This window comes from Hyperolius riggenbachi, chromosome 5 (genome assembly GCF_040937935.1).
Source record: "Hyperolius riggenbachi isolate aHypRig1 chromosome 5, aHypRig1.pri, whole genome shotgun sequence".
Classification (NCBI taxonomy): Eukaryota; Metazoa; Chordata; class Amphibia; order Anura; family Hyperoliidae; genus Hyperolius; species Hyperolius riggenbachi.
Window position 1 is genome coordinate 4,719,896 of NC_090650.1, and position 24,055 is coordinate 4,743,950.

General features: G+C 47.9%; 1 protein-coding gene across 6 annotated transcripts in view; it reads left to right on the top strand.

The window, feature by feature from the left end:
* PPP1R9A (protein phosphatase 1 regulatory subunit 9A) overlaps positions 1-24,055 on the top strand; it is a 200,541-nt gene that overhangs the window by 134,114 nt on the left and 42,372 nt on the right. For 3 of the 6 annotated variants that reach the window (XM_068235034.1, XM_068235033.1, XM_068235035.1), the window contains exons 8-12: positions 1,576-1,629; positions 3,604-3,833; positions 5,067-5,163; positions 7,045-7,216; positions 23,955-23,993. In XM_068235034.1, coding sequence (XP_068091135.1) covers positions 1,576-1,629; positions 3,604-3,833; positions 5,067-5,163; positions 7,045-7,216; positions 23,955-23,993 — 592 coding nt within the window. Of the gene's footprint in view, positions 1-1,575; positions 1,630-3,603; positions 3,834-5,066; positions 5,164-7,044; positions 7,217-15,384; positions 15,678-23,954; positions 23,994-24,055 lie in introns of those variants that run through there. The other 3 variants (XM_068235036.1, XM_068235037.1, XM_068235038.1) reach the window with 2 other exon arrangements.

Sequence of the window (24,055 nt, forward strand, 5' to 3'; positions counted from 1 at the left end):
GGCTTGGGAAAGGAGGTTTTACCTCCGAAACGTCGCCTACTGTTGTCATGTGTTGCTTTTAAAGAATAAAATAACTTGTTTACATAGATGGTGTCGGTCTTCATCTTCTATATTACAAATATTGGGATTGGAGTGGTGACTTTCCTACAGACCAAGGAACATCACACTGAATATTCTGGAGCGCCGTCCAGGACATTTGTCTGGAGGAAAGCTATTAGATTGGCTGCCTGGATTGCTTGTCCTCTAGCAGCCATGGTATTGTGGAATTTGGGGGGGCTGCAGGCCGCTGATCCCGCCTCCCGCCATGCCTGCTATCTAGGACCACCATGGCGGCAGTGACAGAGTTGGATGCACAGCGCGCAATGCTGCGTTATGTAAAGAATGAGTCACTGCGAGCGTCACATCCAGACGTGGGGAATGTTTATGTTTTGGTTTAGTCTCATCGTGCGAGGACAGATGTCGCTCAGCGTTGTCACATCGCCATCTGCCTGCGGCCCTCCCGTCTGCAGCTCAACCGAGATATCAGCTTTTATTTCTGTTTAATACATTTTGCAGCAAGACATTTACAACCTGCTGCAGTGCAGCTTCCCCCGTGACTCTGCAGTGAGCCCCACCTCCCCCCAGCAGCTGCCTGGTCCTCCATACTGGTTCTTAGCTGCCAGGCCCCCTGTGCTGACTCTCCGCAGCCAGGCCCCCTGTGCCCACCCTCCGCAGCCAGGCCCCCTGTGCCCACCCTCCGCAAGCCAGTCCCCCTGTGCCGTCCCTCCGCAGCCAGGCCCCCTGTGCCGACCCCCCGCAAGCAGGCCCCCTGTGCCCACCCACAGCAGCCAGGCCCCCTGTGCCGCCCCTCCGCAGCCAGGCCCCCTGTGCTGACCCTGCGCAGCCAAGCCCCCTGTGCCCACCCTCCGCAGCCAAGCCCCCTGTGCCCACCCTCCGCAGCCAGGCCTCCTGTGCCCACCCTCCACAGCCGGGCCCCCTGTGCCCACCCTCCGCAGCCGGGCCCCCTGTGCCCACCCTCCGCAGCCGGGCCCCCTGTGCCCACCCCCCGCAGCCAGGCCCCCTGTGCCCACCCTCTGCAGCCAGGCCCCCTGTGCCCACCCTCTGCAGCCAGGCCCCCTGTGCCCACCCTCTGCAGCCAGGCCCCCTGTGCCCACCCTCCGCAGCCAGGCCCCCTGTGTCGACCCTCCGCTGCCAGGCCCCCTGTGCCCACCCTCCGCAGCAAGGCCTCCTGTGTCGACCCTCCGCTGCCAGGCCGCCTGTGCCCACCCTCCGCTGCCAGGCCTCCTGTGCCCACCCTCCGCAGCCAGGCCCCCTGTGTCGACCCTCCGCTGCCAGGCCCCCTGTGCCCACCCTCCGCAGCCAGGCCCCCTGTGCCCACCCTCCGCAGCAAGGCCTCCTGTGCCCACCCTCCGCAGCAAGGCCTCCTGTGCCCACCCTCCGCAGCCAGGCCTCCTGTGCCCACCCTCCGCAGCCAGGCCCCACATACAGACTCACCCGCCAGGCCCCCTGTACTGACTCTCACCCGCCAGGCCCCCAGTACTGACTCTCACCTGTTCTCTTGTGTTTTCCTCACAGCTACAGATAAAGCATGCCGTCACGGAAGCGGAGATCAAGAAGCTGAAAGTGAAGGTAAGCCTGGATCTGCCACTGTTGTGTTCGACATGTCCGAGCGTCTCATCTCATTGTCTGTAAGAAGCTTATTCACGCCAGTATACAGTAAAGACAAGAACGTAGGAAGGACAGTACAGGGCAATGATCAGACCTGATCTACAAGTCATGTGAGTAAAGCTGCCACACAGGGATGCAGAGATATCACAGCTGGTGTACAGTGTACACAGTATAGACAGGAAAAGGAAGGACAGCACAGAGCAATGATCAGACCTGATCTACAAGTCATGTGAGTAAAGCTGCCACACAGGGATGCAGAGATATCACAGCTGGTGTACACAGTATACAGTATACAGTATAGATAGGAACAGGGAGGGCAGCACAGAGCAATGATCAGACCTGATGTACAAGTCATGTGAGTAAAGCTGTCACACCGGGATACAGAGATATCACAGCTGGTGTACAGTGTATGCAGTATAGACAGGAACAGGAAGGACAGCACAGAGCAGTGATCAGACCTGATCTACAAGCCATATGAGTAAAGCTGTCACACAGGGATGCAGAGATATCATAGCTGGTGTACAGTGTATACAGTATAGACAGGAACAGGGAGGACAGTACAGAGCAATGATCAGACCTGATCTACAAGCCATATGAGTAAAGCTGTCACACAGGGATGCAGAGATATCACAGCTGGTGTACAGTGTATACAGTATAGACAGGAACAGGAAGGACAGTACAGAGCAATGATCAGACCTGATCTACAAGTCATGTGAGTAAAGCTGTCACACAGGGATGCAGAGATATCACAGCTGGTGTATACAGTATAGACAGGAACAGGAAGGACAGCACAGAGCAACGATCAGACCTGATCTACAAGTCATGTGAGTAAAGCTGTCACACAGGGATGCAGAGATATCACAGCTGGTGTACACAGTATAGACAGGAACAGGCAGGACAGCACAGAGCAATGATCAGACCTGATCTACAAGTCATGTGAGTAAAGCTGTCACACAGGGATGCAGAGATATCACAGCTGGTATTCAGTGTATACAGTATAGACAGGAACAGGGAGGACAGCACAGAGCAATGATCAGACCTGATCTACAAGTCATGTGAGTAAAGCTGTCACACAGGGATGCAGATATATCACAGCTGGTATACAGTGTATACAGTATAGACAGGAACAGGAAGGACAGCACAGAGCAATGATCAGACCTGATCTATAAGTCATGTGAGTAAAGCTGTCACACAGGGATGCAGAGATATCAGAGCTGGTGTACAGTGTATACAGTATAGACAGGAACAGGAAGGACAGCACAGAACAATGATCAGACCTGATCTACAAGTCATGTGAGTAAAGCTGTCACACAGGGATGCAGAGATATCAGAGCTGGTGTACAGTGTATACAGTATAGACCGGAACAGGAAGGACAGCACAGAGCAATGATCAGACCTGAGCTACAAGTCATGTGAGTAAAGCTGTCACACAGGGATGCAGAGATATTACAGCTGGTGTACAGTGTATACAGTATAGACAGGAACAGGAAGGACAGCACAGAGCAATGATCAAACCTGATCTACAAGCCATGTGAGTAAAGCTGTCACACAGGGACGCAGAGATATCACAGCTGGTGTACAGTGTATACAGTATAGACAGGAACAGGAAGGGCAGCACAGAGCAATGATCAGACCTGATCTACAAGTCATGTGAGTAAATCTGTCACACAGGGATGCAGAGATATCACAGCTGGTGTGCAGTGTATACAGTATAGACAAGAACAGGAAGGACAGCACAGAGCATTAGATCAGACCTAATATTCAGGGTTGTATTTTTTACTTCCATAATAAGAATATGGGTGTCCAGGATACGTCTTGTTCGGATCAGTGCTGTGTATATTTACGCTGTACTCCTCTTCAGCCCCTCTTTATATATTGACATTTGTAAAGCAGGATGTGACTTTCCCCAAGTAACTGTGTCTCCCCCACAACCAGCTGCAGGCGGCAGAGAATGAGAAGGTGAGGTGGGAGCTGGAGAAGAATCAGCTTCAGCAGAACATCGAGGAGAACAAGGACAGGATGATGAAGCTGGAAAGTTACTGGATTGAGGCCCAGACGTTGTGCCACACGGTGAACGAACATCTGAAGGAGACACAGAGCCAATACCAGGCCCTGGAGAAGAAATACAACAAGGCCAAGAAGCTCATCAAGGACTTCCAGCAGAAGTAAGACAGTCCTCAGAATGTACCAGGTGGTAGTCCTCAGCCTATACCGGGTGTCAGTCCTCAGCCTATACCGAGTGTCAGTCCTTAGCCCATACTGGGTGTCAGTCCTCAGCCTATACTGGGTGTCAGTCCTCAGTCCATACCGGGTGTCAGTCCTCAGCCCATACCGGGTGTCAGTCCTCAGCCCATACTGGGTGTCAGTCCTCAGCCTATACGGGGTGTCAGTCCTCAGTCCATACCGGGTGTCAGTCCTCAGCCTATACTGGGTGTCAGTCCTCAGCCTATACTGGGTGTCAGTTCTCAGCCTATACCGGGTGTCAGTCCTCAGCCTATACCAGGTGTCAGTCCTCAGTCCATACCGGGTGTCAGTCCTCAGAATGTACCAGGTGTCAGTCCTCAGCCCATACTGGGTGTCAGTCCTCAGGCCATACCAGGTGTCAGTCCTCAGGCCATACCAGGTGTCAGTCCTCAGCCCATACTGGGTGTCAGTCCTCAGGCCATACCAGGTGTCAGTCCTCAGCCCATACCGGGTATCAGTCCTCAGCCTATACCGGGTGTCAGTCCTCAGCCTATACCGGGTGTCAGTCCTCAGTCCATACTGGGTGTCAGTCCTCAGAATGTACCAGGTGTCAGTCCTCAGCCCATACTGGGTGTCAGTCCTCAGGCCATACCAGGTGTCAGTCCTCAGGCCATACCAGGTGTCAGTCATCAGCCCATACTGGGTGTAAGTTCTAAGTGTACGGCTACTGATATCTATATTAACTAGTCCTGCATTACCCTCCCAGCTTCTAAACTGGGTTCGTAGGGACTAACTCATCAGGAGCTCATCACTGACAACCAGTTCATGATCCATAGCCTTGTCCCGTTGTCCCTAACCTTGTCCAATTCAATACATTTTCAACAATTTATGTGACATACTTTGTGCACTGGTCACCACTTTCCACGTTGATCTTTATCTTCCATATTTTTCTACTAGATCTCCACCTCTTTAGGGTTCCCTAATCCAGGCAGGACCCAACCCATGGGGTGCTTAGATCATTGATATGCAGGGGTTATTTGAAGTTTTAAAAGATATTTGAAGTTTTGTTACAGCTGGAGAAGCTGAGAAAGGCTAATGTAAAGTTTAAGGAATGAGACACGTTAACCACGGTACAAGTTTTCTGTGTGGTCTTCCATGTGGAAATGTGAAGGACTCTTACAGGTAAATTACTTCTGTTACTTTCTCTTTTACAGAGAAGTTGACTTCATGAAACGACAAGAAGCTGAAAAGAAGAAAATTGAAGACATGGAGAAAGTCCATCTAGCTGAGGTTCAGAACTTGCAGTCTCGGGTAAGTAACGGTGCTGTTAGAGACCTGCATGGGTTGGTTTTGGCAGTGCAACCCAATCCACTTATTGAAACCTGTTTGTGCCTAAAACTCAAACAACTCAGCCAGGCTTCTAAAGTGTGCGCCTTCAATTTCACCTGTAACCTGATCTGGATCTGACAGAGTAGAACAGACCCATCTAAGGCTTGTTCTATCAAAGCTGTCCCATTTGATGCCCACCCCATATTGTGGGTACTCACCACACTGTAGGACCCTGAAAATATAATATGTAATGATGCCTGCTAGATAAAATCAGTTGGAGTCCAGTGAGTGTGGTACCTTGCTGGTTTCTTAGGAGGTTCCAGAGGTGTATCTAGAGGGGTGCAGGTATGGCTCACGCCATGGGCGCCACAGCACTGTGGGCACCATGTCTGCCCCCTAGTGTTCCACCACCATACTGAGGGATGCCGCTTGTTACTTGGAGGACTAAGTCTAGCAACCTATACTGGGGGGATACTTATATGGAGGAGGGGGGACTCTTCTAAAGACCTATGTTGGGGGAGGGGGGCACCTCTGGCTACCTATACTGGAATAGACACATCTGGATGTTTGCCATAGGCGCTATATTACCCAGATACGCCCCTGGGAGGGTCATCTTCGTTCTTGCCCATCGCTAAGTTTTCCATCTTCTGTTGTTGGATATTTATTATTTTGAGGGGAACTTCTCTATTGGAGATGGTACATTTGTTACGGATACGGTACAGCCCTCTTTTATCTCTCTGTGTGGCCACCAAAGTTTAGCTATAGGGGTGAAACCAGTGATGAATTTCACATTCTCGGAGGGAACAATATTTGTAAAAAAAACAAACAAACAAACATTTACAGGCATGAGAAAATTGTTTTCACAAAACACATTGTCAGTGACCTTGAGAAAACTCCATTTCACCACACACATTGAAGTCTACGGTCTTAATAAAAAACATTCTTTGCACAATGTTGTCTATTTTAAGGGCGTGAAAATGACTGAGGTAAATCGGCTAATTCTTAACACAGACTTTAAAATAAACAACCCAACCTGAGGCTCTTTGATTCTTCCGCGTTTTATTACAAATGTTTTGTAGTTGGCCTCATATCAGTCTGGGTTAACAGTTAGAGAAACCTGAACACTAGATTGAGATTCCTTGGTAATTGTATGGTCTGGTATGCAGGAGCAACCGCCAGGGACAAATACAAACTTAACAGAGTGCTAAACGCAGCAGAAAAGATCATTGGCGCCCACCTACCCTCGCTAGATCTCCTCTACTCCATGAGAATGAAGGCAAGGGCCTCCAAGATCTTACTCGATCCCTCCCACCCAGGCAGGCGCTACTTCGAGCCCCTACCATTAGGATGCCGTTTCAGATCCATCCCCTCCAAAACCACCAGGCGCATGAACACCTTCTTTCCCCAAGCGGTCCTCCTGATGAACTCGCTAAACTCAAGACCCCCCCACCACCACCACCAGGTCCGACCACTGAGACACTCTAGCCCTCAGGGAAACCCTCCCTCATAGCTGTAAACTCTGACCCTCCCAAGACTCAATCCTGCCATTGCTTTATATGTTTGCTGTTGCTTTAAATGTTTGCTTTGTATGTTTGCCTTGCGTTGTTATATGTTCCCGAACTGCCATTTGCCATGTGAACCACAAGCAATTCCGGGCACACCAATCGGTGTACTTGGCGACAATAAAGATGATTCTGATTCTGATTCTGTTCAAGCACATGTTTCCAGCGCAACACAAAAACTCAAAAGCAAAGTACATTTTTGTGTGAGCGTTGCAAACATTGGCAGTGAAATCGTTTACCATGGAAGCCTACTGGAGGGTCCATTACACCGAGTCTAATCCGCTTCCGCTTTCCTTTCTAGATCAAAGATCTGGAAGCAGAAGTCTTCCGGCTTCTCAAGCAGAAAGGCAGTCAAGTCAACAACAACAACAACATTTTTGAAAGCCGGACATCTCTTGGCGATGACTCCACCTCTGTGCCAGCTGAAGACTTGCCCCAAAACCAAGAGCCCAGCTTGGATGACTTGAAGGAAGGTTTGTTAAAACATTGACAGTCTTCTGTAGACGGTTGAATGAGCCTTCTGACAGTATGCATACTGCATGTATCTGGAGCACTGTGCTGTGGCCAAGTGCTCTTACCATTTCCCCGAAGTCAGAATGCCGTAATGTGCCGTCATTTCCGGATGCTTCTTTGTATGGTAACCACATCCAGGCTCATCTCTGTATACGTCCTCTCTGTCCACAACGGGGTGTCTAAACATTTATTATGAACAGAAAAAAAAACTAAGGGGGGAAAAGGGTAATATATACATACATGTTTTGTGTTTTGTCTTCTACTGTAAGATCAAGAAAAGGAAAATATTCTTGCCAGTCACGGGAAGCCACCACTTATTTACATTTCACAATCCAAAAATGTCTAACATGTTCCAAGCAATATGTGCTATCATGTAATAAGTATCATATAGCAGCATAATATTAGTGATAATCGTAATCAACAAATTACGATTTTGCGTACATCTTCGCAATTACGCTTATACGTATGATTATGATGTGCAAATTCAATTGATTTCGTGTAGTCATTCGTAATTTCGCATAAAATTTTGTGAAATTTCGCATAATTGCTTGCCAACTTTAGAAGTGAATGGCAAAACCCCCATACATGCTATTGACACCAATATTGCTACATATATTAAGGAGAATCGAGGGTACAAGTCACAAAAATAATTTTGCAAAAAGACCTTGCAGTTTTTGAGAAACCCGATTTTAAAAATGCAAGTAAAAACTGTTTTTTAAACTTAGAAAAATGACGGTTTAAAAACCATTTTTAAAGTCGAGATTCTCAAAAACTACAGGGTCTTTTTGAAAAATTATTTTTGTGACTTATACCCACTATCCTGTTTTCTACCATCCTACAAGTTCCAAAACCTATTCTAATGTGCTCTGGCTTACTGCAGCACTTTCTGCTATCACCGTCTCTGTAATAAATCAGCTTATCTCTCTCTTGTCAGACTTGTCAGCCTGTGTCTGGAAGACTGCCAATTTCTTCATTGTTGTGGTTCTGTGATGCACGCCCCCCTCCTGGCCCCTCTATGCACAGTGCCTGTGTGTTATTTAGAGTAACCTCTAAAATCGGCATGAAATTATGCGAAATTTCGGAACAATAACGCGGAAAATTAAGAGAAATTTTCAAACGCTACTTTTACATACAAAATTAATTACGATTTTCTCTGAAATGTCACATTACGATTACGATGCGTAATTGCGAATTTCGATGCGAAATTTCGCACAAGCGAAATTTCGGCCCACCACTGCATAATATACCTGCTAGTCTAAATTGATGGAATGTCGCTGACAAGCCTCCTTCAAGCAAATAACTCAAGAGCTAGCTTTAGGTGGTAATTCATCCGGTGCAGTTACCAGATAACCCGGGTTCTCGGTACCTTAGACGCCAAACTCCAGGAAATAATTCTTATTTTGAATAGTGTTTTAAAATGGACCTAAAGTCGTGATCAAAAAGAATGATGTCACAGTGCTGCTATCAGGAGTGACAGTTCAGCCTTACCTTACACTGAATAAGGGTGCCGGGTAAAGACGAAATTTTAAAATATTATCTATAACAGTCCTTTTATCCTTTATCTGAGAGAGAATAATAAATATGTTAAAATTGCGTTATTAAAAAGGGTGCGGGGAGAAATTGAAACTTTAAAATATTGTGTATAAAACATTTTTGGGGGATTGTTTATATTTCTGTATCTGAGATAGAATAATAAATATGTTAAAATAACGGCATTAAAAGGGGGAAAGCCAAAATTGCAAAATATCATCTATGACGATGAAAACGAAAATAATATATATACAGTTGTAGTGAGGATAGTAAAACATTGCTAAATATTACCGATATTCCACTACAACTTAAATATCGGTGGTGCCTAACCCTAAGACCCCCCCTGGTGGTGCCTAACCCTAACCACCCCCCTGGTGATGCCTAACCCTAACCACCCCCCTGGTGATGCCTAACCCTAAGACCCCCCCTGGTGATGCCTAACCCTAACCACCCCCCTGGTGGTGCCTAACCCTAAGACCCCCCCTGGTGGTGCCTGACCCTTAGACCCCCCTTGTGGGGCATAACCCCAAGACCCCCCCCCCTGGTGATCCCTAACCATAAGACCCCCCTGGTGGTGCCCAACCCTAAGACCCCCCTAGTGGTGCCCAACCCTAAGACCTCCCTGGTGGTGCCTAACCCTAAGACCCCCCTGGTGATGCCTAACCATAAGACCCCCCTGGTGGTGCCCAACCCTAAGACCCCCCTAGTGGTGCACAACCCTAAGACCTCCCTGGTGGTGCCTAACCCTAAGACCCCCCTGGTGATGCCTAACCATAAGACCCCCCTGGTGGTGCCCAACCCTAAGACCTCCCTGGTGGTGCCTAACCCTAAGACCCCCCTGGTGGTGCCCAACCCTAAGACCTCCCTAGTGGTGCCCAATTCTAAGATCCTTCTGGTTGTGCCTAACCCTAAGACCCCCCTTGTGGTGCCTAACCCTAAGACCCCCCTGGTGGTGCCCAACCCTAAGACCTCCCTAGTGGTGCCCAATTCTAAGATCCTTCTGGTTGTGCCTAACCCTAAGACCCCCCTTGTGGGGCATAACCCTAAGACCCCCCTTGTGGGGCATAACCCTAAGACCCCCCCTGGTGATGCCTAACCATAAGACCCCCCCTGGTGGTGCCCAACCCTAAGACCTCCCTAGTGGTGCCCAATTCTAAGATCCCCCTGGTGGTGCCTAACCCTAAGACCCCCCTGGTGGTGCCTAACCCTAAGACCCCCCTTGTGGGGCAAAACCCTAACCACCCCCCTGGTGATGCCTAACCCTAAGACCCCCCTGGTGGTGCCCAACCCTAAGACCTCCCTAGTGGTGCCCAATTCTAAGACCCCCCTGGTGATGCCTAACCCTAAGACCCCCCTGGTGATGCCTAACCCTAAGACCTCCCTTCCTGACTCCTAACTTTAAGACCCCTTTTTCTCCACTGCAAATAACATAAATACAAATAATGATACATTTCTAAGAAAATACATTTCCAAACGATAATTTACAAAATGATAATTCTCAAAACATTTTAGGGCCCGGCGCCCGCTGTTTATCAGGTGCCCAAATTTCTGATTTTGCTGCCCAGTAGACAATATTTTGCTTTAGCGTCTATGGAGTGCCCAATTATTCCATTACCCGCAGATGCCCACATTTCCTGCTTCCATACCCAGCCCGGGCGACGCCCACATTTCCTGCTTCCATACCCAGCCCAGGCGACGCCCACATTTCCTGCTTCCATACCAGGCCCGGGCGACGCCCACATTTCCTGCTTCCATACCCAGCCCAGGCGACACCCACATTTCCTGTTTCCATACCCAGCCTGGGCGACGCCCACATTTCCTGTTTCCATACCCAGCCTGGGCGACGCCCACATTTCCTGCTTCCATACCCAGCCCAGGCGACGCCCACATTTCCTGTTTCCATACCCAGCCTGGGCGACTCCCACATTTCCTGGTTCCATACCCAGCCTGGGCGACGCCCCTATTTCCTGCTTCCATACCCAGCCTGGGCGACGCCCACATTTCCTGCTTCCATACCCAGCCCGGGCGATCAGATAGAGGCAGCTTGACTGAAACATAAACCCAGCACTCTCCTATCTCAGCCATTTTCTCCAGACTGCCCCACTTTCCCCGGAGTTTATAAGCTGATATGCAGCTTAGCTTAAATGAACTCAGAATGTTATTATGCAGTCTGTAAAGATAGATGGATTTAAAGCAATTTTTAAAATGTGTTTACATAGTTCAGTAAAGCTACTGGGGGAATTCCGGAAAATGTACCCCCACTGCCTGGTCACTAGCTATGTGCACATTGTAGAGTTCTGTCACTACAGCTCTCTAGTGATCTCTGTACGGATGTGTGTTAAGTTCTATGGAAAGCAGGAAGAGGAAGTCTTTGAAGGGGGGAGGGGCAGTCGTCTAAGGGAGACATGACTACAACGGGATTGGCTGATGATGGGAATCCCATACAGATAAGCGAGAAATGTTTGTCTGTACGTATCTGTAGCTGAGGCCGTAGCTATGTTATGTAAGTCTATCTATTTCCAATAAGCCCCTTCTTTCCTAATGACAGCAATGCTAAGACAGTGATGTATTCCACACAGCCTTGGAGGATGTCTACGGGATAAACTAAAGAAATGTATCTCCATAATTACACTGGTTATTACTATGTGTCAGTGAAAGCTGATTTATCTTACTTATAATATGTATAAAGGGGCACTATGGCATAACATTGTACAATCCCTATTATCACTTGTATAATTGGGAGAGCATACATCTCTCCATAGGGCTTTAGAGGCAGCTAAATAATTTAGAAAGAGCCAAAATCAAACATGCATTGTCTTGGCTGGAAGGCAGAAGCAGTACCACAGTACCGTAGCTTCTGCTCATAAACTCAGTATCAAAGTGTGCAGTTCAGTCTCTGGACGTAGCGGCATCTGTGAGGGGGGAGGGAGAGGACAGTTAGGTCAGACCATGTGTTTCAAGGGAACACTTTGTTGACAGAAGCTGCTTTCTGACAAAAAAAAATCAACTGTTTGGTGATAAAAAATTCTACTTGCAGACATTTTTTGACACAAGCTTTTTGGGGAATTATATGTTGCCCCTATTACACAACTGATAATAGGGATATTAGAACAGCGCAGTTTTCACCATATTGCCCCTTTAACTTTTGAAATATTGCTGGACACAAGACATCTGCTTCAAAAAATGTATATGGACTTTTTCACACCCCCTGCTTGGCAAACTTTAATGAGTAGCTTCTGCCATGTAGAGATGTCTGCAAATGAGCCTGAAATTAGCAGGATAAGTTGACCAATCGTGTCTACAGGAGAATTTCTGAACTGGACTTTCCTGGAAGCTGGGGAGGGGGATTCAGGGGTCCGGCAGTCAGGGCATGGCTAGCCTTGTAGTACGTCAAGCAGAGCGGGGCAGGTACCAGGTTTCAGTTGCAGAAATTGGCTGGAGATTTGATGTTTCCATGTGGATGTTTCCATCACCTATCAACCAATCACTTTTCAGTCGGGAGTATCTGACCAATACAGGGAGAGGAGGAAGTGGCAGACCTGCAACACTGTGGAAAACAGCAGTTCTGACCAGTAAGCGATGCAGAGCAATGCTGAACCCTCAGCACTATCTCTGCTGTCTGTCCTAAGTTTACCCTTTAGCACCCATTATGCACCATCCTACAGGAGGGGTAACTCTGCGGTCTTCCTAGAGGAGGGGTAACTCTGCGGTCTTCCTAGAGGAGGGGTAACTCTGCGGTCTTCCTATAGGAGGGGTAATTCTGCAGTCTTCCTATAGGAGGGGTAACTCTGCGTTCTTCCTATAGGAGGGGTAACTCTGCAGTCTTCCTATAGGAGGGGTAACTCTGCTGTCTTCCTAGAGGAGGGGTAACTCTGCGTTCTTCCTATAGGAGGGGTAACTATGCGGTCTTCCTATAGGAGGGGTAACTCTGCTGTCTTCTTATAGGAGGGGTAACTCTGCAGTCTTCCTATAGGAGGGGTAACTCTGCTGTCTTCTTATAGGAGGGGTAACTCTGTGGTCTTACTATAGGAGGGGTAACTCTGCTGTCTTCCTATAGGAGGGGTAACTCTGCTGTCTTCTTATAGGAGGGGTAACTCTGTGGTCTTACTATAGGAGGGGTAACTCTGCTGTCTTCCTATAGGAGGGGAAACTCTGCTGTCTTCTTATAGGAGGGGTAACTCTGCGGTCTTCCTTTAGGAGGGGTGACTCTGCTGTCTTCCTAGAGGAGGGGTAACTCTGCAGTCTTCCTATAGGAGGGGTAACTCTGCTGTCTTCCTATAGGAGGGGTAACTCTGCTGTCTTCTTATAGGAGGGGTAAATCTGCGGTCTTCCTATAGGAGGGGTGACTCTGCTGTCTTCCTATAGGAGGGGTAACTCTGCCGTCTTCCTATAGGAGGGGTAACTCTGCCGTCTTCCTATAGGAGGGGTGACTCTGCTGTCTGCCTATAGGAGGGGTGACTCTGCTGTCTTCCTATAGGAGGGGTAACTCTGCAGTCTTTCTATAGGAGGGGTAACTCTGCAGTCTTCCTATAGGAGGGGAAACTCTGCTGTCTTCCTATAGGAGGGGAAACTCTGCAGTCTTCCTATAGGAGGGGTAACTCTGCCGTCTTCCTATAGGAGGGGTGACTCTGCTGTCTGCCTATAGGAGGGGTGACTCTGCTGTCTTCCTATAGGAGGGGTAACTCTGCAGTCTTTCTATAGGAGGGGTAACTCTGCAGTCTTCCTATAGGAGGGGAAACTCTGCAGTCTTCCTATAGGAGGGGTAACTCTGCAGTCTTTCTATAGGAGGGGTAACTCTGCCAGTCAGGACTTTGGATTTGAGTTTCTGGATTCCCCCTGTAGTCAGTATTTTCAGCCTCCACAGAGGGTATATTTAGCAGTTTGCCTGGCTTTTGGCAGTTATACGATGTGGTGATGGGTGAATATTACTCCCCTCGGCTCTCTCGCTCCTCACATTCAGCCCATGTAATTGCCGCAACAAGCAGTTACTAAATTTAGCGGTGATTTGGCTGCCATCTGCGGCAAGCATATAACACGGTTATTTTACAGCGATTGTATGGATCTGCAGGAGGACTTGGCATTCACTGGAATTCTAATTTCCACCTTCCTGAATAGGATTTTCAGCCTCTGAACGTTTTTCGGGGCACCTGTGCCCTGTTGTGTGCAGGGAACCACCTATCTGGCACCACTGCACTGATATCAGGTGATTTTACAACACTATGAATTTTTGGAACACTTGATCAAGACATTTTAAGCAATATTTCAAAGCATAGATAAGCAGGAAAAAAACAGTTTTCACAGATGAATGACAAGAATGTATATATTATGTAGCATTTCCTGCACAGGAACCAGCACACAATGCATCTTACGCAAGTACTGTGTGCTGGTTCCCGTCCATACTATCCAGTGGCTGGGCCTGACTTCTATAAGTACCTTTGAGCAAGGTAGTGCCAGATCCCTGGGGGCCGGCAGAGGCTCTCACATTGGACCGTTACATGAAAAGGGTGGGGCTCATGTCATTAAGGGAGGGGCTTAGCTCCAGTAAACATTGATTGAATATTTCCACAAAGCTTTAGTGGTCTATTAAACAGTTCAGAAAATAATTCTGCTATTGAGGGAAAAAAATGTTTTGTTGTGGAGAAGTAAATACTTTATTTTTTACAGTGTTCCCACATTTATACCTATTAAAGCAACGTAAAGAATTTTGAATTTGAACTCCTGCGTTTGGCAAATTTTCAGCCTGTCATAGTTAATTTTAATTAGGAAAAAAGTTATCTTCCCACAATGCACGGGGAGCGTCCTTGGTCTGTCTGTAGATGCACATAGTTTTTGAGGGGGTCAGGTGCTGGACTGCCTGTCAGTGTTTAGCTGCTTGCCTGGAGCTCAGATTCACGCCCTTGCCACAGGGGCGGCAGCCTTGAGCTGGACTCATTCTCACCACCACCTCTATGTACAGAGAAGGCAAAAGTCTTATTTGTTTTATTTAAAAGTTGGATAAAAGTGGACCAAAAAAATGCATCTTGTGATCTGTTTGTCTTCTTGTGGTTTTGGTTTTTAGGCTTTAGATTGTAACAATTTCCTGCACATAACTGGTTATAGAACAGCTCAAGTTCTGTAAATGTAAGAAAATGCCGGCCAGATATATCCCATTATTCCCCATCACGCGGGATAAATAGGCACTTACGCAACCTAACTTGGTTGTCTTACAATACATTCTTATACTGGTGCAGCCAATCGCCTGGCAGCCCCGGCGGGTCTAGCAGACTGCCAGAGGGGCCATGCAGCCAATCAGACTCTCCCTTTCATTTCACCGGGCAGTTTGGCTTTAAGTGGACCTGAACTCTCGCACAGCACACAATGAAAACTCTTTATTCCACATTTAGTTGCTGAAGAAATTCACTGCTCTGTGTTTTGTGTTTGTTTAGCCAGATGAAAGTGTCTAAATTAGTTCCTATCAACAGCTGTGAATAGACTGCAGGAGCTCTTCCAAAGCCGCTTTCCCCACACAGTAAGCGCTCCCTGCAAAGAAAAATCAAGTTTAAACTTGTGTTTTTTAGGATTTCCATAAATTGTAATGACATATTTTTCTCTCATAAAGGTTATCATGCTGTGGCTGATGTTTTAGAGCGGAGAGGGAAGTTCTGAGTTTAGCTCCACGTAAATGAAATGGAGAGTTGGATGGGTTGCGTTTCCTGAGTTTGTTCACCAAAGTCCTCCCTCCCCACCTTTCCTTTGCAGTCAAAAGACAATGTACTGTGTCCTGCCTAATGTGAACCTGTCTGACTTTTATCTAATGAACCCTGTTACGTTTTGAAATGATCATGATGTTTTAAGGTGGTCCACCGGAGGAACCTCAATTTTGCAATAAAGTTATTGAAACAAAACAAAACCAAAAAAAAAGTGTTTATCCGGCTCTTTGATTCCATCATGAATCAATCAGTCATGCCCATCGCTATGAGAGACGAATGAGTGATTTAACTTCCATTCAAGAGGGCGTGGTCTCCGACATCATTAACATTCCTTTAATTTATATTATTATTATGAATTTTTTATTCTATCAAAGCTTGTTAGCCATTTTTACCAAATTTCGTCACCATCTTTTTTTTTTTTAATAGTATAAAATGTATTGATAAAATTCAACATTGTAAACATACAGGGAACATCATGTTAACATCTATACAGTGCAGTGAAGTAGATATGACAGCATATCACAGTCACATAGTAGAATTACGACATACACGTTTAAAGTAAGCACAGAGCATATCTAAGAAGTTACAGCAAAGACACAGTGGACAAGCTACAGCTTTGATTAGTATTGCAAGAGATGTGCAGGCATCTAACATGGACAAATGAGAATATAATCATAAAGGGTAAAGACATGTATATAACCTAAAGGGAGAAGGATGCCGGGCCTCCCACACTGATTCCTGACACTATAAAACATTGGATATTGGGGGGTTAGCCTGCCCAGCAGGGGCCCAGTCATCAAATCAGTACAACACCTAAATTCAAAGACAAAAGCTTCACCCCTAGATTAGGAAGCTAGTTCAGGGGCATGGATTTTTACCATTCATCTCAAACTTTATGACATTTCCGAGGGCAGTTGCTGTTAGTGTACGTCATTTTATACAGGGGGTGGGCCCTGTTGATGGATTGGATCCAACCTCCACCATCTATGTTCTCTGAAGAACGTTGTGAGCAATAGATAAGAAAGTTCTTTTCAAGAAGTTATTTTCAAGAAGTTGTTCCAAACAAAAGCTCAACGCTCAGTTCTGGGTAACTCCTAAGTTAAGAAATAGGAAAACGGCAAAGGTGAGTATTACTCTCTGCAACTGTTTTCAGAAAGCTGAAATAACTACCGTAAGATATTTCCAGACTGAATTCCACTGGAGGTCGCATGTGATCCTTCAAGCCTGACATGGAGTTATTAAAGGACAATTGAAGTGAGAGGTATATGGAGGCTGCCATATTTATTTCTTGTTATACAATGCTAATAGCCTGACAGTCCTGCTGATCCTCTGCCTCTAATACTATTAGCCATAGAGGATGAATGTCAGGTGTTTAACTTAAAGTAAACCTAAAGTCATATTAGAAAAAAGCAACATTAGGTACTTGTCTCGGTGGGGGAAATAGCTGGGTGGTCCTGAGGCGTCCCCCGTCTTCCAAAGCCCTTCCACTCCTGCCATAGATCCCTCTTTGCAATCTTTGTTCTTGAAGTTGCAGTTTGCTTGTGGCCTTGCTCCTCCCCTCTGTTCACAGGAGGTAATCAAGGCTACAGGAAGACAGTAGTCATATGCAGGCTGAGGTCGGGGCAGACAGGAGGAAAGCAAGGCTACAGGAAGGCAGTGGTCAGACACAGGCTGAGGTCGGGGCAGGCAGGAGGAAAGCAAGGGTACAGGAAGACAGTGGTCAGACACAGGCTGAGGTCGGGGCAGGCAGGAGGTAAGCAAGGCTACAGGAAGACAGTGGTCAGACACAGGCTGAGGTCGGGGCAGGCAGGAGGTAAGCAAGGCTACAGGAAGACAGTAGTTATATGCAGGCTGAGGTCGGGGCAGGCATGAGGAAAGCAAGGCTACAGGAAGACAGTGGTCAGACACAGGCTGAGGTCGGGGCAGGCAGGAGGTAAGCAAGGCTACAGGATACAGTAGTCAGACACAGGCTAAGGTTGGGGCAGGCAGGAGGAAAGCCAGGCTACAGGAAGACAGTGGTCAGACGCAGGCTGAGGTCGGGGCAGGCAGGAGGTAAGCAAGGCTACAAGAAGACAGTAGTCATATGCAGGCTGAGGTCCGGGCAGACAGGAGGTAATAAGGCTACAGGAAGACAGTATTTATATGCAGGCTGAGGTCGGGGCAGGCAGGAGATAAGCAAGGCTACAGGAAGACAGTGGTCAGACACAGGCTGAGGTCGGGGCAGGCAAGAGGTAAGCAAGGCTACAGGAAGACAGTGGTCAGACACAGGCTGAGGTCGGGGCAGGCAGGAGGTAAGCAAGGCTACAGGAAAACAGTAGTCATATTCAGGCCAAAGCTGGGGAAGACAGGAAGTAAGCAAGGCTGCAGGAAGACAGTAGTCAGATGCAGGCTGAGGTCGGGGCAGGCAGGAGGTAAGCAAGGCTACAGGAAGACAGTAGTCAGACACAGGCTGAGGTCGGGGCAGGCAGGAGGTAAGCAAGGCTACAGGAAAACAGTAGTCATATTCAGGCCAAAGCTGGGGAAGACAGGAAGTAAGCAAGGCTACAGGAAGACAATAGTCAGATGCAGGCTGAGGTCGGGGCAGGCAGGAGGTAAGCAAGGCTACAGGAAGACAGTAGTCATATGCAGGCTGAGGTCGGGGCAGGCAGGAGGTAAGCAAGGCTACAGGAAGACAGTGGTCAGACACAGGCTGAGGTCGGGGCAGGCAGGAGGTAAGCAAGGCTACAGGAAGACAGTGGTCAGACACAGGCTGAGATTTAGACAGGCAGGAGGTAAGCAAGGCTACAGGAAGACAGTAGTCAGAACACAGGCTGAAGTCGGGGCAGGCAAGCAAGGCTACAGGAAGACAGTAGTCAGACACAGGCTAAAGTCGGGGCAGGCAGAAGATAAGCAAGGCTACAGGAAGGCAGTAGTCAGACACAGGCTGAGGTCGGGACAGGCAGGAGGTAAGCAAGGCTACAGGAAAACAGTGGTCAGATGCAGGCTGAGGTCGGGGCAGGCAGGAGGTAAGCAAGGCTACAGGAAGACAGTGGTCAGACACAGGCTGAGATTTAGACAGGCAGGAGGTAAGCAAGGCTACAGGAAGACAGTAGTCAGAACACAGGCTGAGGTCAGGGCAGGCAGGAGGTAAGCAAGGCTACAGGAAGACAGTGGTCAGACACAGGCTGAGGTCGGGGCAGGCAGGAGGTAAGCAAGGCTACAGGAACACAGTAGTCAGACACAGGCTGAGGTCGGGGCAGGCAGGAGGTAAGCAAGGCTACAGGAAGACAGTAGTCAGACACAGGCTGAGGTCGGGGCAGGCAGGAGGTATTCAAGGCTACAGGAAGACAGTAGTCAGACACAGGATAAAGTCGGGGCAGGCAGAAGATAAGCAAGGCTACAGGAAGACAGTAGTCAGACACAGGCTGAGGTCGGGGCAGGCAGGAGGTATTCAAGGCTACAGGAAGACAGTAGTCAGACACAGGATAAAGTCGGGGCAGGCAGAAGATAAGCAAGGCTACAGGAAGACAGTAGTCAGACACAGGCTGAGGTCGGGGCAGGCAGGAGGTAATCAAGGCTACAGGAAGACAGTAGTCAGATGCAGGCTGAGGACGGGGCAGGCAGGAGGTAAGCAAGGCTACAGGAAGACAGTAGTCAGATGCAGGCTGAGGACGGGGCAGGCAGGAGGTAAGCAAGGCTACAGGAAGACAGTAGTCAGATGCAGGCTGAGGTCGGGGCAGGCAGGAGGTAAGCAAGGCTACAGGAAGACAGTAGTCAGATGCAGGCTGAGGATGGGGCAGGCAGGAGGTAAGCAAGGCTACAGGAAGACAGTGGTCAGACACAGGCTGAGGTCGGGGCAGGCAGGAGGTAAGCAAGGCTACAGGAAGACAGTAGTCAGATGCAGGCTGAGGACGGGGCAGGCAGGAGGTAAGCAAGGCTACAGGAAGACAGTAGTCAGATGCAGGCTGAGGTCAGGGCATGCAGGAGGTAAGCAAGGCTACTGGAAGACAGAAGTCAGATGCAGGCTGGGTATTTCAGCAAGTCTCCGCCCACCAGTGGATAATCCGATCATTTGGACAACATCATTACTCAGTGGGAAGTGTGAACTGGCTCATTTGTATGGGGTCTAACAATCAGGATCAGCTGTTCTTAGGGCTTGTTAGGGACTCCTGTCATTTCTCTTTTGGTTTTTACATGTGGCTATCATTATTCTGGCTCATTTATCAGATCATACATTCATATGCAAAGATTATTATTATTATTATTATTATTATTATTATTATTATGTGTTTTTCCAGTGCTGACACACCTCCACACCCTGCAGAGCACACCTCACAGCCTGTCCCTCAGAGGGGTCACAGTCTGCGGAGCCAGTGTGGTTCTGGAGACAGGTGGAGGCTGCCATTGCTGAGGAGGTTAGCTGTCATGCTGATCCTTTGCCTACAATAGATTCTGTGCGACTCTTTTATGCAGATCAGGGCAGTGAGAGGACAGGAAGTATTCCTGAATGATGTTGGGTAGGCTTAGATGTATAATATGCAGCTTAAAGGACACCTGAAGTGAGAGAGATATGGAGGCTGCCATATTCAATGAATGCACATTGCCTGGCTGTCCTGCTGATCCTCTGCCTCTGATACTTTCAGCCATAGCCCCTGAACAAGCATGCAGCAGATCAGGTGCTCTGACTGAAGTGCGACTAGATTAGCTGCATGCTTGTTCCAGGTGTGTGATTCGGACACTACTGCAGCCAAAGAGATCGGCAGAAATGCCAGGAAACTGGCATTCACAGGAAATAAATATGCAGCCTCCATCTCCCTCTGGCTTCAGGTGTCCTTTCATTTTGGCCTGAAGAGAAAGGAGGCCGACACTAGGAGACACAATGATCAGGAATGATTATTTCCCCAAAGTCTGTAGCTTTAGTCTGACACATCAGTGGAAGCAGTAGGGGAAATTTAGAGATGGTCAACGACCTGCAAGTGCAAGTGCATGCAAGTTTCACTCAAACTGTATGGAGTTCGGAATTGGTCCAAACACAACTTAGATTTGGTAGGACACCTCAGGAGACCTCTGGATGGAGGTAACATTCACTGTTGAAGGGGGATCCAGGGGCTGTATACAGATAATCTACCATTATTATTATTAATTTATTCCTATTATTTATGTAGCGCTGACATCTTCCGCAGCGCTGTACAGAGTATATTGTCTTTTCACTTAAAGAGACACTGAAGCGAAAAAAAAAATATGATATAGTGAATTGGTTGTGTACTATGAATAATTACTAGAAGATTAGCAGCAAAGAAAATATTCTCATATTTTTATTTTCAGGTATATAGTGTGTTTTCTAACATTGCATCATTCTATAATATGTGCAGATTACACAACACTCAGCATTCAAAATGATTCTTTCAGAGCAGTCTGTGAACTAATGACCTCTCCTCTAGCAGAGAAAAAGTAAATAGTTCAATAACACTTGAGATAATAAAAGTCAGATAACAGCCCTCTCCAGGACTTTGAAAGTAGCAGAGCTTAATTGCTTTTTTGCATAGAGATAACAACTGGAGTTTCTTAACTCTTCCTGTACTGGAAACAATTAGACTGATGTATCTGATCTTAATGTTTTATTTCTTAGCTGTACTACACATACAAATCATAATATCATCATTTTTTTTCCGCTTCAGTGTCTCTTTAACTGTCCCTGTGAGGGGCTCACAATCAAATCCGTACCATAGTCCTATGTCTATATATGTATTGTGTAGCGTGTGTATCATAGGGTTAGGGCTAGGGACAATTTAGGGGGAAACCAATTAACTTATCTGTATGTTTTTGGGATGTGGGAGGAAACCAGAGTACCCAGAGGAAACCCATACAGACACAGGGAAAGCGTACAAACTCCTTGCAGATGTTGACCTGGCTGGGATTCCAACCAGGAACCCAGCGTTGCAAGGCGAGAGCGCTAACCATTTTGACCCCTTAGAGTTTTGAGTTTGACACCCCCGGGGTAACTAAACATAAGATCTTTCACTTTAAATAAAGCCACGCCCATTCGTCTGCTAAGTCTTGCCCCTTTCTTGAATATGCATCCACCCCCAACCCTTGACCAGGTAATGGCATAGCCATCATGTTAGGCAGAAGGCACAGACAATACACCACTGAATAGCTGCATGTTATTTACTGTAGGCGGTGCAGAGAGTGGTTGGAGGTTTGGCACCTCCCCTGGAATTCCGTGCCCTGATTTTGTACATCAGATACCTCAATATACATGGGGTGTCGTGACAAACACTGCGTCCAATAAGGAAGCACTTATCTGCACTCATACCTGTGCACATTCTGGGGTGGACAGCTAGATATAGCTCTCAGCTCTCCAGAAAATAAACAACATTACATCTAAATCAATCACTGAGTAAAATGCCAAAGTTTTTAGGCCACTGGGAACCCTTTCTCATGGCCGGAGGTGGTGAGGAAAAGGCAGACAGAGGACCTGGATATCTGCTGAACACCGTACACCAGCACCAAGGAAGGTGAGCCTTGAGAAGGACAAGCAGGGGACCTGCTGGGAATGTGACTACTATTGTCCTCGAAGATCTAATGCATATAATCTGTTCCTCTGCTTACATCCTGACTTGTTCTAATACAGGACTACATCAGCTAGATAGAGAAAAGGCATACAACTTGTACAGCTAGCAGAAGAGAAGGTATTATTGTCCATTGCCTGAGACAGTTACAGCTCACGGAATACTCCATAAAGTCCGGAGTGTAGAGTATTTATTAATGGCTGCACATATCAGGTCACCATCCTGATCCTCTCACTAGAAGCATCCTTTGTGTGTTACGCTGCTGTGAGGATCTAAGAGCTTATAAGTGAACCTGTCACATCCCCACCCATGACCAGACTACAAGGAAGATGGAAAAGCTAGCAGTCAATGTGCGGGATCCCTGAACACTGGCATGCACTGAGGACTCTCCCTGACAGAATATTTGTAAGCTGAGGAGATGGTACCAGGATTCGGGGTCACAAATCAAGGAATCGAGAACAATTAACTTTATTCTTAGCACAAATGTGCTCTATTTATCTTCCACAATGCTGGGAAGGCAAGGTAGAAACATTTCAGGAAACTGTCTACACAGTTGATGTCATTGGGGGAGTGGCTTCATGATGGTAGGGGTGTGGCCTGTGGACATGCCAGAATGGGAGTGGGTTATCCTGTAATTGTACAGCGTACAGTCAGCGGTAATGGGGGGGGGGGGGGGAGTAGAGGGCTCCACCGAGGGCACAAGTAGTGACGGGTACAGAAAGACTCCACAAGCTAGTTTAGCGGAGCTGATAGTCTGGTCATGGTTCCTGAGGTGACGGCTTTCCCTTTAAGTGACAATGTCAGTTGGTTGTGATGTCACAGCTGTCACGTTGCCCTGGTGATGTCAGTGTAACCTATGCTGAAAACTGGATAAAGCGGATAAAGTTAAGATAAAAGATAAAGTTAAAGTTAAGATAAACTGGATAAAGTTAAGATATAGATATAGCCTCTCTCTCTCTTCATCCATCCTCTCTCCTTCCTGCAGCCTCTCTCTCTTCCTCCAGCCTCTCTCTCTCTCTCTCTCTCTCTCTCTTCCTCTCTCTCTTCCCCCAGCCTCTCTCCTCCCTGCAGCCTCTCTCTCTTCCTCCAGCCTCTCTCCTCCCTGCAGCCTCTCTCTCTTCCTCCAGCCTCTCTCCTCCCTGCAGTCTCTCTCTTCCTCCAGCCTCTCTCCTCCTTGCAGCCTCTCTTCCTCCTGCCTCTCTCTCTTCCTCCAGCATCTCTCCTCCCTGCAGCCTCTCTCTCTTCCTCCAGCCTCACTCTCTCTCTCTTCCTCCAGCCTCTCTCCTCCCTGCGGCCTCTCTCTCTTCCTCCAGCCTCTCTCCTCCCTGCAGCCTCTCTTCCTCCTGCCCCTCTCTCTTCCTCCATCCTCTCTCCTCCCTGCAGCCTCTCTCTCTCCTCCCTGCAGCCTCTCTCTCTTCCTCCAGCCTCTCTCCTCCCTGCAGCCTCTCTCTCTTCCTCCAGCCTCTCTCCTCCCTGCAGCCTCTCTCCCTCCTGCCTCTCTCTCTTCCTCCAGCCTCTCTCCTCCCTGCAGCCTCTCTCTCTCCTCCCTGCAGCCTCTCTCTCTTCCTCCAGCCTCTCTCCTCCCTGCAGCCTCTCTCTCTCCTCCCTGCAGCCTCTCTTCCTCCAGCCTCACTCTCTCTCCTCCCTCCTGCCTCTCTCTCTTCCTCCATCCTCTCTCCTCCCTGCAGCCTCTCTCTCTTCCTCCATCCTCTCTCCTCCCTGCAGCCTCTTTCTCTCTCTGGCCCTGTTTACCTAATTCTTCGTTCCTCTTATGTTCCTCCCCTGTTGGGCTCTCAGTTTCAGTGCCTGCCCCCCGCCCGATTACCAACCCCATTCCCACTATTAAAGCCTGCATTGCAAGTATTTCATTACTACAGTTCCTCTGCTATATTACTAACACCTTCTGTACTAACTCTACACATTTCCAGAAGGAGCAGTGAAGAGCCTGGACCCCGATGATGTCTTCGGTAAGTTAAACACAAACTTAAATGTATCCTTACAGTATAGTGTTTGCTATAAGAACAGCCCC